Genomic DNA, 14407 nt, shown 5'->3' on the forward strand with positions numbered 1-14407 from the left:
CACTACCCTCCCCCCCCCCCCCCCCCCCCCCCCCCCCCCCCGCTTCCTCCTGCTCGTTGTCCTCCTTGACCTTGATTCCCACTCACCTGAGGATTCAGCTGTGTCCCATCAACCTTCACCAGGCCCAGCCCATCCCCCTGGAACAGGTTTCTAGGTTTGTCTTGGGCCATATGTGAGACCCAGGCTGAATGAAGTTGCTGTGCCCATGAGGACAGAAGCAGGGAAGGGGTTCAGAACAGCTGAGGCAGAGAGAAGCCCCTTGTAGTTAATAGCTTAAGACACAATTGTGGGCGTAATTAACACATAGGTACTTTTTTTTTTTTTCTTTTTGGCTCCATGGCATGCAGGATCTTAGTTCCCTGACCAGAGATTGAACCCACGCCCCCTGCAGTGGAAGCCCAAAGTCTTAACTGCTGGACCACCCGGGAAGTCCCCCACAGGTACTCTTTTTTTTTTTTTTAATTAATTAATTAATTAATTTATTTATTTTTTGGCTGTGTTGGGTCTTCGTTTCTGTGCGAGGGCTTTCTCCAGTTGCGGCAAGCGGGGGCTACTCTTCATCGCGGTGCGCGGGCCTCTCACTATCGCGGCCTCTCTTGTTGCAGAGCACAGGCTCCAGACGCGCAGGCTCAGTAGTTGTGGCTCACGGGCCTAGTTGCTCTGCGGCATGTGGGATCCTCCCAGAGCAGGGCTCGAACCCGTGTCCCCTGCATTGGCAGGCAGATTCTCAACCACTGCGCCACCAGGGAAGCCCCCCCCCACAGGTACTCTTAAAACATCACATTTAAAAAAATCACCGCTCACAGGTGCATGTTCCGGTTCAACTTCAGGAGCAGCCCCCAAACACGGGCACACACAGAGTTGTGCGTGCACTGAGGGTGCCCGGGAGCACTCACAGTGCATCCCTTGTCTCCAGCAGCTCACTGGGCCAGTGCTCTCTTTCAGCTGTCTCTCTACTGCTCCCTGAAGGGCAGAGACTGCCAAGCCCAGCTGGAGAAGGAGAAGGGGGGGTGGGGTGTGAAGCATCTGCACCCCACTGGGAAGGCACAGCCTCCAGTAGCAGTTGGGCATACCTTTGGGCATAGTTTTCCAGGAGGGAGTAGGTAGGGTGGTGGGCTGGAGCTGGCTCTTCTGGGCTTGCAGGCGCTGTGTATTTAGTGATGTTGCAAGTCTGGCCACGATGGGAGTATTTATACCATGGCAACTGACAAATGCTACAAGTCCCCCTCCCCATTCAGTGGGTTAAACATTTCCCCAGAACACAACTGGAACAGGAACAGAATTGCCTTGCTTGCCCGATTCCTGTGAAAGCTCTCAGCCTGACCTATTGTGCCTGTCATGGGCAGGAGAAATGGGGGGTGGGGGGTGGGGAGTGTGGGGAACAGACATTTCTATACCTGGGGGGGCTGAGTTAAGTGGGACAGGGGCCTCACCCTCTGACCGCGATGCACCTCGGCCCCCAACAGCTGTGACTGATCCCTTTGCCTGGAAGCCCTTTCCTCTTTCTCTATCACAATCTGACCTTCAAGGCGCAGCTGGATCCTGCCCGTTCTGGGAGGGTTCCTGGATGCCCTGCAGGTAGTGGGGATGGGGTCTGGAGCCCAGCCAGGGCCCTGACTCTGCCACTTACTAGCTGTGTGGCTTTGGGTGGCTTAACTGTGCAGAACGTTGATCCCTTCGTCTATAAAATAAGAGTAATGGTGGGGGAGATAAATTAGGAGTTTGGAGTTAACATATATACACTACTACATATAAAATAGGTAAACAACAAGGACCTACTGTATGGCATAGGGAAGTATACTCGATATCTTGTAATAACTTATAATGGAAAAGAATCTGAAAAAGGATATATATATATACACACACACATATATATGTATAACTGAAAAACTGTTGCTGTACACTTGATAAAAACACAACGTTGTAAATTAACTCTACTTCAATTTAAAAAAAAAACTTTCAGGAATTCCCTGGTGGTCCAGTGGTTAGGACTCGCACTTTCACCACAGAGGATGTGGGTTCAAACCCTGGTCAGGGAACTAAGATCCTGCAAGCCGCACGGTGCTGAAAAAAAAAAAAGGAGTAATGATATTTATGCCAACACAGTGTGAGCATTGACCAAGGCCACCTGTGGGACACACATGGCACAGGGTTGGCACAAAACTAACATTTGATAAATGGCAGTTCCTTTTCCCTCCTGCTGTCCAGCCCATGGCAGATTGCAGACACCTCTGTTTAGCCTGAGTCACGATAATTGTAAATGCTCCAACTTGGCCAGATTGGCTGTCAGATTGGATTATAAAAAGAATCCAGATTCATGCTGTTTACAAGAGAAAACATCTAAAACAAGGATATGGAAGGTTGAAAATAAATAGAAAATACTAACCAAAAGAAAGCTGGTGTATCTCTACAAATATCAAACAAACTATTATTGAAGACAAAAAATATTTATGAGGAAAAACAAGAATATCTACATTATGATTACAGGAACAACCTGCTAAGATGAAAAATTCTCAAGTTGTATTACCTAATAATATATCCTTAAAACATATAAAGCAAATATCAAGAACGTGAAAAAAAAACCCATGGGAGAATGGGAAAATAGTTTTGCAAATCATGTAGCTGATGAAGGATTTGTATCTAGAAAATATAAAGAACTCTTACAACTTAACAATAAAAAGACAGGGAATTCGCTGGTGGTGGTCCAGTGGTTAGCACTCCACGCTTTCACTGCCCTGGCCCAGGTTCCATCCCTGGTCGGGGAACTAAGATCCCACAAGCCATGTGGCCAAAAAGCAAACAAACAAACAAAACAAACAATAAAGAGAAAAATAACCCAATATAAAAATTGGCAAAGGATTTGGATAGAGGTTTCTCTGAAGAAGATATGCAAATGACTAATAACTACGTAAAGATGTGCAACATCATTAGTCATGAAGGAAGTGCCAATCAAAACTTCAGTAAGTAAGATACTACTTCACACCCACTAGGATGGCTAGAATCAAAAAGGCAGACAACAAACGTTTGCAAGGATGTGGGGAAATTGGAACCCTCGCATGTTGCTGGTGGGAATGTAGAATGGTGTAGCTGCTGTGGAAAACAGTCTGGCAGTTCCTCAAGCTGTTAAAAATGGAGCTGCCATTTGATTCGGCAATTCCACTTCTAGGTACATACCCAATACATTGAAAACATAGGTTCACACAAAAACTTGTACGTGAATTCTCATAGCAGCATTACTCATAATAGCCAAAAGGTGGAAACAACCCCAATGTCCATCAATTGATGAATGCATAAACAAATCATAGTGGATCCCTACAATGGAATATTATTCAGCCGTAAAAAGGAATGAAGTAGTGATCCACGTGATGACATGGATGAACCTTGAAAACACTATGCTCAGTGAACAAAGCCAGACACAAAAGGCCAATGTATGATTCCATGCGTATGAAATGTCCAGAATAGGCAAATCCATAGACACAGAAAGTAGACTAGTGGTTGCCAAGGCTGAGGTAGGGGGTAGAAGGGAGAAGTTGGGGAAAAATGGGGAGTGACTGTTCATGGGTACAGGGTTTCTTTTTGTGCTGATGAAGTGTTTTATTGCTATAATTATTATTTTTATTTTTATTTTTATGTTTTGGCTGTGCTGCACAGCTTGTGGGATCTCAGTTCCCCAACCAGGGATTGAACCTGGGCCACAGCAGTGAAAGCCCAGAATCCTAACCACTAGGCCACTAGGGAACTCCCTGAGGAAATGTTTTAAAGTTGAGCATGGTGATGGTGCATAACTCTGAAAAGACGAAAAACCATTGAACTGTACAATTTTAATGGGTGAATGTGTGGAATGTGAATTATATATCAATAAAGCTGATTAGATAGATAGATATGTAAGTTCACCTTTGCTTTATTCTGCCTCCCCCTTACCCCCCCACCCTTTGGTTGTGACTTTAGTTGAAGTGTGTGGGTTTTGTGGGGTTTTTTAGATTTTATTGGAGTACAGTTGTATTCTGCCTTTTTTTTTTTTAACAACTTTATTGGAGTACAGTTGCTTTACAGTGGTGTGTCAGTTTCTGCTTTATAACAAAGTGAATCAGCTATACATATACATATATCCCCATATCTCCTCCTTCTTGCATCTCCCTCCCACCCTCTGTATCCCACCCCTCTAGGTGGTCACAAAGCACAGAGCTGATCTCCCTGTGCTATGCGGCTGCTTCCCACTAGCTGTCTATTTTACATTTGGTAGTATGTATAAGTCCATGCCACTCTCTCACTTCGTCCCAGCTTACCCTTCCCCCTCCCTGTGTCCTCAAGTCCATTCTCTATGTCGTCTGCATCTTTATTCCTGTCCTGCCCCTAGGTTCTTCAGACCCTTTTTTTTTTTTTTTTTGGATTCCATATATATATGTTAGCATACAGTATTTACTTTTCTCTTTCTGACTTACTTCACTCTGTATGACAGTCTCTAGGTCCATCCACCTCACTACAAATAACTCAATTTCGTTTCTTTTTATGGCTGAGTAATTTTCCATTATATATATGTGCCACATCTTCTTTATCCATTCATCTGTCAATGGACACTTAGGTTGCTTCCATGTCCTGGCTATTGTAAATAGAGCTGCAATGAACATTGTGGTACATGACTCTTTTTGAATTATGGTTTTCTCAGGGTATATGCCCAGTAGTGGGATTGCTGAGTCGTATGGTAGTTGTATTTTTAGTTTTTTAAGGAACCTCCATACTGTTCTCCATAGTGGCTGTGTCAATTTACATTCCCACCAACAGTGCAAGAGGGTTCCTTTTTCTCAGCTCCTCCCCTCTTGCCCATGGGTGTTTGACAAGGAGCGGGAGGCTGTATTCCCAAGTCTTTCATCAGTCCTGGGTCTGAATATACCCCTGAAAGGATGCCCCCCCTTCTCTTTGGGGGCTGGATCGAATCAGGATGAGGATGAGCGTTCTGGCAAGAGGCATAGCCCCTCTCACGTTAACCATTTTGACCACTTGGATGTGTGCAGAAAAACTCATTCTCACTGAAGATCTGGGGTCTTTTTTGGTGGGGGGGGCCCATGCCACGCAGCATGTGGGGATCCTAGTTCCCCGACCAGGGACCGAACCCATGCCCCCTGCAGTGGAAGCACAGGGTCCTAACCACTGGACCACAGAGAAGTCCCAAGACTCGGGGACTTGAGGAGTCACCCCGAAGCCCCAGGCATTTCCTCTTGTCTCTGGCTGCCTCTCTCCTTCCTCTCCCAGAACCCAAACTGATCTCTCCCTGGACTCAACACTCATAGCAGTGTGTTGAGCCTATTCTGTGTGTGTGTTTTATCGGAAGGAAGAAAGTGCAGACCTTGCATAGATCAGTGCCTCTCCCTGAGGCTCTTCTGTTTCATAGATGCCTGGGACCCCAAGCGGCTCCTTACAGGGTTTCCTCTAAACCAGGGGTCTGCAGGCTCTGACCTGTTAGCAAAACTGGTTGGTGGCCTGTGTTTGTTGAACCCTGAGCTACTAATGGTCTTAACATTTGTTGGTTTAGAAAAATACATTTCCCCTCCTCCTCCAGGATCTCCCCAACTCACACAAGAGGAATTCTGTGGAACATGATTGTTTCTGCCTCATCGCAGGCATGGTGATAATGAAGTCACCCTGTCACAGGAGATTTCCTGTTGAATGTGTGGGCACCCTGAGCGCACCCTGGGAAAGACATGTCCCTGTCCCAAGAGAAGGGCCCCTGAGAGCAGAAGAGGGAGGAAAAGGGTACCCTCTTCCCCTTTTCCATCTTCCTTTCCTCCCACCCCAATTCTGCTACAGAGGAAGGATTTGAACTAGAACCTGGACAATGAGTCTACACCCAATGGACAGATGGGAAGACTGAGGCCCCAGCCCTGGGGCCTTTGCCTGGCTGGCTGAGTCACTGGAGACCCCTGCCTCTAGTAGGCATGTGCTGACTCCAGGTGTTCTTGGAGTCCCTCATAGTGGTGAGCTGACCGTTTAGCCCTCCCATCCGGCCTTGGAACTACCCTGCCATGGAACTGACTCTTAGCAAAGAAGCTATCTTTAGCAACACCTGGTGGTCACTGACCAGCATAACTCTGATTTGCCTTAAAGGCTGATTGATCCTCAGTAGCAAAGAGCTTATCCAGTCACATAACTTTATTTCATGGAGAAAGTTCAGAGAATAGCACTGACCTACCAGAAGTCACACAGCAATTCACTCCCTTCTTTATTAAAATGTGAATGAGCCCAGCCCGAGTGCCAGGTACTAGTGACAGCAGCAGCTGCTAAGACCGACAGTGGGAAAGAAAGAAAACAAACAAGAGAACTATCAGGGACTTCCTTGGTGGTCCAATGGTTAATACTTTGCCTTCCAATGCAGTGGGTGTGGGTTCAGTCCCAGGTCCAGGAGCTAAGATCTCACATGCCTTGAGGCCAAAAAACCAAAACATAAAACAGAAGCAATATTGTAACAAATTCAATAAAGACTTTAAAAAAATAGTCCACATCAAAAAAAAAAAAAAATCTGGGGAAGCTGGGACGAAGTGAGAGAGTGGCATGGGCATATATACACTACCAAATGTAAAACAGATAGCTAGTGGGAAGCAGCCGCATAGCACAGGGAGATCAGCTCGTGCTTTGTGACCACCTAGAGGGGTGGGATAGGGAGGGTGGGAGGGAGATACAAGAGGGGATATGGAAATATATGTATACGTATAGCTGATTCACTTTGTTATACAGCAGAAACTAACACAGCATTGTAAAGAAATTATACTCCAATAAAGGTATTTTTAAAAAATTAAAAAAAAAAACAAAACTAGCAGACAGTGATAGGAACCATGCAGAGCATTAAACTATGAAGCTGGGACAGAGAGTGACTGGGTGACTTTGTTTTTTTTAATTGAAGTATAGTTGATTTACCATGTTGTGTTAATTACTGCTGTATAGCAAAGTGATTCAGTTATACATATATACATTCTTTTTCAAAAAATATTTATTATTTAGGCTGCAATGGGTCTTAGTTGTGGCACGTGGGGTCTTTTAGTTGAGGCACGTGAACTCTTAGTTGTGGTATGCATGCGGGATCTAATTCCCGATTGAACCTGGGCCCCCCGCATTGGGAGCTCAGAGTCTTACCCCCTGGACAACCAGGGAAGTCTCTATACATTCTTTCTTCAATATTCTTTTCCATTCTGGTTTATCATGGGATACTGAATACAGTTCTCTGTGCTATACAGTAGGACCTTTCTGTTGATCCATTCTATATATAAAAGCTTCCATCTGCTAACCCCAACCTCCCAATCCATCCCTCTCCCAACCCCCTCCCCCTTGGCAACCACCAGTCTATTCTCTTTGTCCGTGATTCTGTTTCTGTTTCATAGATAGGTTCATTTGTGTCTTATTTTATTTATTTTTTGAGGCTATTGTGAGCAGAATTGTCTTCTCAATATCATTTGGTTATTCTTTTTTTAAATTCTTAAAAAATAATTTAAAAAATGAGATATAGTTGATGTATCATTTCATTTTGGGTTGTTCATTGCAAGTGTATAGAAATACAATTGGACTTTTGGGTATTGTAAACTTGCTGAACTCATTTATTAGTTCTAAAGGTCCTTTAGTGGATTCCTTAGGGTTTTCCATATAAAAGATCATATCATCTGTGACTAGAGATAGTTTTTTTTTTTTTTTTTTTTTTTTTTAGAGATAGTTTTAATTCTTCCTTTCCAATCTGGGTACCTTTTATTTCTTTTTCTTGACTAATTGCCCTGACTACAACCTCCACTAAAATGTTAAGTAGAAGTGGTGAGAGCAGACATTCTGGTCTTATTCCTGATCTTAGGGGAAAAACATCCAGTCTTTTACCATTAAGTATGTTAGTTGTGGATTTTTCATAGATGCCCTTTTTCAGAATGAGGAAGTTCCATTCTATTCTTAGTTTGAGTGTTTTTAATCAGGAAAGGGTGTGGGATTTGTTAAATGCCTTTTTTTTTTTTGCACCTGTTGAGATCATATGATTTTTGTTTATTGATGTGATATATTACATTAATTGATTTTTCAGATATTAAACCAACCTTGCATCCCTACGATAAATCCTGCTTGGTCATGGTGTGTAATTCTTTTTTTTTTTTTTTTTTTAATTTTATTTATTTCTGGCTGTGTTGTGTCTTCGTTGCTGCGCATGGGCTTTCTCTAGTTGCAGCAAGTGGGAGCTACTCTTTGTTGCGGTGCGTGGGCTTCTCATTGTGGTGGCTTCTCTCATTGCGGAGTATGGGCTCTAGGCACGCAGGCTTCAGTAGTTGTGGCATGTGGCCTCAGTAGTTGTGGCTCACGGGCTCTAGAGTGCAGGCTCAGTAGTTGTGGCACACGGGCTTAGCTGCTCTGCGGCACGTGGAATCTTCCCAGAACGGGAACTGAACCTGTGTCCCCTGCATTGGCGGGCAGATTCTTAACCACTGCGCCACCAGGGAAGTCCCGTGTATAATTCTTATCATTAAAAATATTATTATTGTTTTAAGCCATAAAATTTGGGCGTAATTTGCTAAGTAGCAACAGATAATTAGTTCAAGCTGCTTGGTGTGGGGACCATGGGCTCCTTTCCCCCTTAGTTGCCGGGGGAATGCGGCCAAGAGTGAGGCAGTTACCTGCTGCAGTGTCTGTTCTCTTGGGCAGCTATGAAGGCCTCATCTCTCCAGTGGCTTGGTGGTGGGGTAGCCTCACGTGGAGCCAGGAGCCAGGGACTCCTTTTCTCTTTGGTGGTGTGAGTTTTACAGCTGGACACGGGACACCTAGAGGCAGAGCTGGAACTAGAACCTGAGCTTCAAGTCCCTGGGTCTCCAAATTCTTTCACTGAGAGTCATGACTCAGCTTGTCCTCCTGTCGCTTTCAGTTATGCTTGAATACATGAGGAAGACAGGCGTTGTCTTTTTGCATGAGGGTCTAGGTTGGCCCCTGGAAAATAAATTGCCCTAAATAACAAGAGAGTCAGGGCCTCCAGCTTAACTTTTTATTTTTATTTTTGGCTGCGCCATGTGGCAGGTGGGATCTTAGTTCTCTGACCAGGGATTGAACCTGTGCCCGCTGCAGTGCAAGCGCAGAGTCCTAACCACTGGACCTCCAGGGAAGTCCCTGGTGCCGTGTACAGCTCAGGCCACCACTTAGGTTGTGCTCCACTCCTCAGATCCTGGTCCACACCAAGAGGGAAGGGAGCTGTGAACACTAGTGCAGGGATTGCTTCCCCAGGTCTGCCGGAAGCCCCACAGAGAGGTGTCCTTGTGTGCAGAGAGCTCCTAGGTGCTCTATACTTGAGAGAACGTTCTGTGCACAAGCACGCCACCCTCTGCATGATCCCCAAAGAAGTGTGTTGGGTCATGTTTTCAAAAGGGGACAGAGTTCTAGCTATTTGCTAGTAAAGGCTGGAGCGACAGAAATACCTCTGCTGAGGGGCTTCCCTGGTGGCTCAGTGGTTAAGAATCCACCTGCCAACGCAGGGGACATGGGTTAGAGCCCTGGTCTGGGAAGATCCCACGTGCCGCAGAGCAACTAAGCCCATGCACCACAACTACTGAGCCTGCGCTCTAGAGCCTGCGAGCCACAACTACTGAGCCCATGTGCCACAACTACTGAAGGCCGCACGCCTAGAGCCCATGCTCTGCAACAAGAGAAGCCACCGCAATGAGAAGCCCGCGCACCGCAACGAAGAGTAGCCCCCGCTTGCCACAACTAGAGAGAGCCAGTGCGCAGCCAAAAATAAGAATAAATAAATAAATAAATAATTTTTTTTTTTTAAAAAGAAAGACATACCTCTGCTGAAAATAATTAGTCCCATGCTGGTGCAGCTGGTCGCCTGAGAAGCATGTTTCATTCACTCATTCAGAACATCCATTCTGTCTTGCTGCTCTGGTCAAGGCCTGGGCCATACTCTGGAGGAGGCAGAAAGAGTGCCTTTCCTTTGAAGGGCTTACTGACTCATGGGAAAGAGAGAAAATCCCAATAACGAGCAGTAAGTTTCAGGATAAAGATAAGTACTCAGCCAAGCCTGCAGGCTTCCTGGAGGAGGTGACCTCTGAGTGGAGTTTGGAAACACCAGTAGGAGGTGGCATCATGAGCCCAATGGGTGGATATTGAAAGCTCAGGGAACACTGAGAGCCGGGGATGGGGGAAGTTTAGAGAATTCCCTTCCTTTTTTTCATCTGTCTCTGCCCACTTCCTCTTTCCCTCTCCCTTTCTTCCTTTCCTTCTCTTTTCCCATCTTCCCTTTAGTTGGGCAGCCTCCCTCAGCCTCACCCTGCCCCCAATTCAGCCCCACCGCTCACCAGGGCTAGGTCCCTATTAACTGCTACTCCTTGTATTCAGAGCTTCCAAGGGAAAGGAGGAATTTTCAAAATTGCTACCAAATCAAGAGAGCCCAGGGAATTCCCTGGAGGTCCAGTGGTTAGGACTCGGCTCTTTCACTACTGGGGCCCGGCTTTGATCCCTGATCGGGGAACTAAGATCCTGCAAGCCTCGTGGTTTGACCAAAAAAGAAAAAAAAACAACAACAGGAGAGCCCAGGTGAAGAGGGGAAGTGGGCTTCTGCCGGCACAAAATCCTGACCTTTCTGGTGTAGCTGCGCCCATGCAGCGCCAGCAGCCCTGATCCCACCTTAGCCACAGGTATAGCACATGGTCGGTCATGTTTATCTTGTTTTGTTTCGTAGCATTATTTTTTGGTGTGATCATAAAAACTATACAGGCCACTACTTTTTCTTTTTTAATATTATGTAAGTGAGATACTGCAGAAAATTTGGTATATACAAATGAGACAGTTAGGTAGTACAGGGAATTCCCTGGCGTTCCAGGGTTTAGGACTCGGTGCTTTCACTACTGGGGCCTGGGTTCAATCCCTGGTTGGGGAACTAAGATCCCGTAAGCGTGGGCAAAAAAAAAAAAAAAAGATAGTATAGCAAAAAGGAGAGGAGCACAGAGTTCAGAACCAGGTGGGGCAGTTATTTAGCCTCTTTGGGGCTGTTTCTGATTCTAAAAAATAAGTATAATTATCATACCCAATTCACAGGTAGTTGGCAGGGTCCAGCACAGGGTGAGTACTATTTAATATTTGCTATTATTACTATTGGCAAGTAAAGAAAAAAGAAAAGAAAAGAAAGGAAAAAAAGTACCTATGATTCTAGGAGCCTGAGATAAGTACTGTTAACTCTTTGGGATATATGCTGCTATACTTTTGCCCTGGGTATATGCTCTATAAAAATGGTCGGTTCCATAATGTGGGATACAATATGATCACAGATCTTATTTTCCCAGTTAATCACTCACGCTTACATGTGTCTCATTAGCAAGAAATCCAGGATCTTGAGACCACCCTGAATTATCCATGAACTTTGGGGGTTTATACTATGCCTGGAATAGTTCATGACTGCTGTTGCTTCTTATGGCCACATGGTGTCACTATTGGAGCCTGATCCCAACCAGTCCATAGGACTTGCTGGTGAAGGATGCTGTTGTGTCCTTTTGAAAACGGGCTAAACTCAGCTAGGGGCTCGCAGGCTTGAGATCGCAAGCCTGTGGCTCTCAGTGTGTAGCAGCTCTCTTTCCTGTACACTTGCCCATAGTTAGTGTGCCTGCTAGCTTCAGGAGCCCCAGGTTAGGACAGTATTTCCTTTTCTCCTTGGGAACCCACACCAGGGGCTTGTTTAAACCCTCCAAATATAAAGGGTCACATGACACCCCCTTATCCTGGGAGTGTGGTCACTCCCTCTTGTAGGGCACCTAAGTGGTTAGCTTTCTGTGAAAGACGTTGTTTGCTCACCCAACGGCTACTTTCCTTCCTCTTCTTCACTAACGGAGGCAGCCTCCCATGGGGCCCACCTTCCCAGCTTCTCTTGCAGCTGGGTCACGGACATTGGCTCAAACCTGGCTGGAGGGTCTTGAGGGGATGCTGGCTGGGGGATTTCTGGGGAAGATTTTCCTCTCTGATAAATACACATGAACATATTTCAGGAGAAATCTTCCTTATTGGGACTTCCCTGGCGGTCCAGTGGTTAAGACTTCACCTTCCAATGTAGGAGGTGCGGGTTTGATCCCTGGTCAGGGAGCTAAGATCCCACATGCCTCTCGGCCAAAAAAACCAAAACATAAGCAGTATTGTAACAAATTCAGTGAAGACTTCAAAAATGGTCCACATCAAAAAAATCTTAAAAAAAAGAAAAAAAAAGAAAAGAAATCTTCCTTCTTGTATGTAAGAGGGCAAACCTGCAGATGAAGGCTGAGGAAGCCAGCCTTCAAGAAGATGTCCAGGTCGCTTTGCCTCCTGGTATTCATGCCCTTGTGTAGTCCTCTCCTGCAGTGCATCAGGGCTGGCCTATGTGACCGATTAGAATACAGCAGAATGCAGACTTAGAGGGCTAGATTGTGAAAGGTATTGAAGTTCCTGCCCTGGTCCCTATTGGATTGCTCCCTCTGGAGGAAGCAAGCCACCACACTGTAAGGACACATACCCCACTGTGAGGACACTCAGATCTGCAGAGAGGAGCCAACAGCCAGCGCCGACTTGCCAACCATGTGGGTGAACCATGAGGGTCATTGGAAGTGGACCCTCCAGCTCCAGTCAAGCCTTCAGATGAGCACAGCCCCAGGTGACATCTCACTGCACCCACATGAGAGACTGAGCCAGAACCCCCAGTAAGCTGCTCCTGAATTCCTGACCCACTGAAGCCATGAGGGATAATAAATATTGTTTCTTAAAGCCATACATTTGGGGGGGGGCTTGTTATACAGCAATAGATAAGTACTCAAAGGCCAACACTATAAAGATTTCAGAGAGGAAAGATGGAAAACACTGGCATCTTCGATGACATCATGGTGCCACTGAGTTCTCCCATCCAAGTACTAACCAAGCTCGACCCTGCTTAGCTTCCGAGATCAGATGAGATCGGGCGCATTCAGGGTGGTATGGCCGTAGACCATGGTGCCACTGAGTTAACCAACCCTGAAACCTCCTACTTTCCGTCCCTTCAAGTGAGAGACGTACACACAAACTGCAAAGCCGAGTGGACCTTCTAGGGCCATCCAATCCCTCCACCACCATGGTTACCAACATTCAGATAGGGTAGTTGAGGCGCAGAGAGTGAAAGCCTCTTGTTTGCCCCTTGTAGTGTTGGACCCCAGGCTTCCTACATGGTCATCCATGACTCTGTGTTGCCGCCCGCCGGCCTCCTGCTCCTGGGACGTGATGTTCTTCTGCTTTATTCCTAAAATGCCTCTGGGGCAAAGCCTCTTCATACAGAACCCCTCTAGAGGTCAAATCCTGGATCCCTGGTAGGAACCCACCTTTGGAAGCCGAGGAGTCCAGGGCAGTCGGTCGTATTCTGATGCTGTGCTCCTGGCCAACACCCAGTCTCCTGGATTTGACCAATCCTGGGGGTTCTGACTCCTTGAGCTGCTCCCTTGCTCTGAAAACCAAGGCAGGATGGCGTTCTGGGCTGGCATAGCGAGGGCTGGACCTGGAAAGGGGTGACCATGACCAGTGTATCTGGGGCAGCTGCCTCTGGACGGGGGGCAGCTGTGTCTCAGTGTTCGCTAGCCTCAGTGCTCTTGTGTAGTTTGCATGAGCGTGAGTGTGTGTGTGTGCTTGCAGGCTTGGGTTCTCACTCATGTACTCATACTTGAGGGTGTAGCTCTGCCTGTCACTCCTCGGCCCTGAGGGCAGGGCTGAGACCAAAGTCTCATCTGTGTGTGCCGGGGAAAACCCTATTTTATTTAACACTGACATAGCATTTCCTCAGCACCAGGCAAAGTTCTAGGCACATTTCAGACTCATTTAAGCCGCAACAACCCTATGAGGTATGTACTATCGTTATCCCATTTTATAAATTTATTTATTTATTTATTTTTGGCTGCGTTGGGTCTTCGTTGCTGCACTCCGGCTTTCTCTAATTGTGGTGAGCGGGGGCTACTCTTCGTTGCGGTGCACAGGCTTCTCATTGCTGTGACTTCTCTTGTTGCAGAACACGGGCTCTAGGGCATGCAGGCTCAGTAGTTGTGGCGCACAGGCTTAGTTGCTCCGCGGCATGTGGGATCTTCCTGGACCAGGGCTGAAACCCGTGTCCCCTGCGTTGGCAGGTGGATTCTTAACCACTGCGCCACCAGGGAAGTCCCATCCCCATTTTATAGATGGGATAATAGAGGCACAGAGAGGTTGATTGGCCTAAGATCAAAGAGTCAGTGAGTAGTGAGTCTGGCTCTGGGTTATGATCTTAGCCATGATGCCAGCCTGCCTGCATGTGCTCAGGCTGGAAGGCCTGATTTTGAACTTCCTTATGTTTCACAAAGACCATCCACATGGGGTTTGTGGTTGGACTGCATGGCAGAGGCCAAGGACCAATCACTACCATCATCATCAACACCATCATCATCATAACAATAAT

General features: G+C 46.4%; 1 protein-coding gene across 1 annotated transcript in view; it reads left to right on the plus strand.

Moving 5' to 3' along the window:
• Nucleotides 1–382: 382 nt before the first annotated feature.
• The window catches only part of SPNS3 (sphingolipid transporter 3 (putative)), a gene marked incomplete at its 5' end in the record, with an annotated part of 67796 nt that continues 53771 nt past the window's right edge, over nucleotides 383–14407 (plus strand). Inside the window, one exon of the mRNA XM_036837810.1 lies at nucleotides 383–440. Coding sequence (XP_036693705.1) covers nucleotides 383–440 — 58 coding nt within the window. The remainder of the gene's footprint in view (nucleotides 441–14407) is intronic.

Source organism: Balaenoptera musculus, chromosome 20 (genome assembly GCF_009873245.2).
Source record: "Balaenoptera musculus isolate JJ_BM4_2016_0621 chromosome 20, mBalMus1.pri.v3, whole genome shotgun sequence".
Classification (NCBI taxonomy): Eukaryota; Metazoa; Chordata; class Mammalia; order Artiodactyla; family Balaenopteridae; genus Balaenoptera; species Balaenoptera musculus.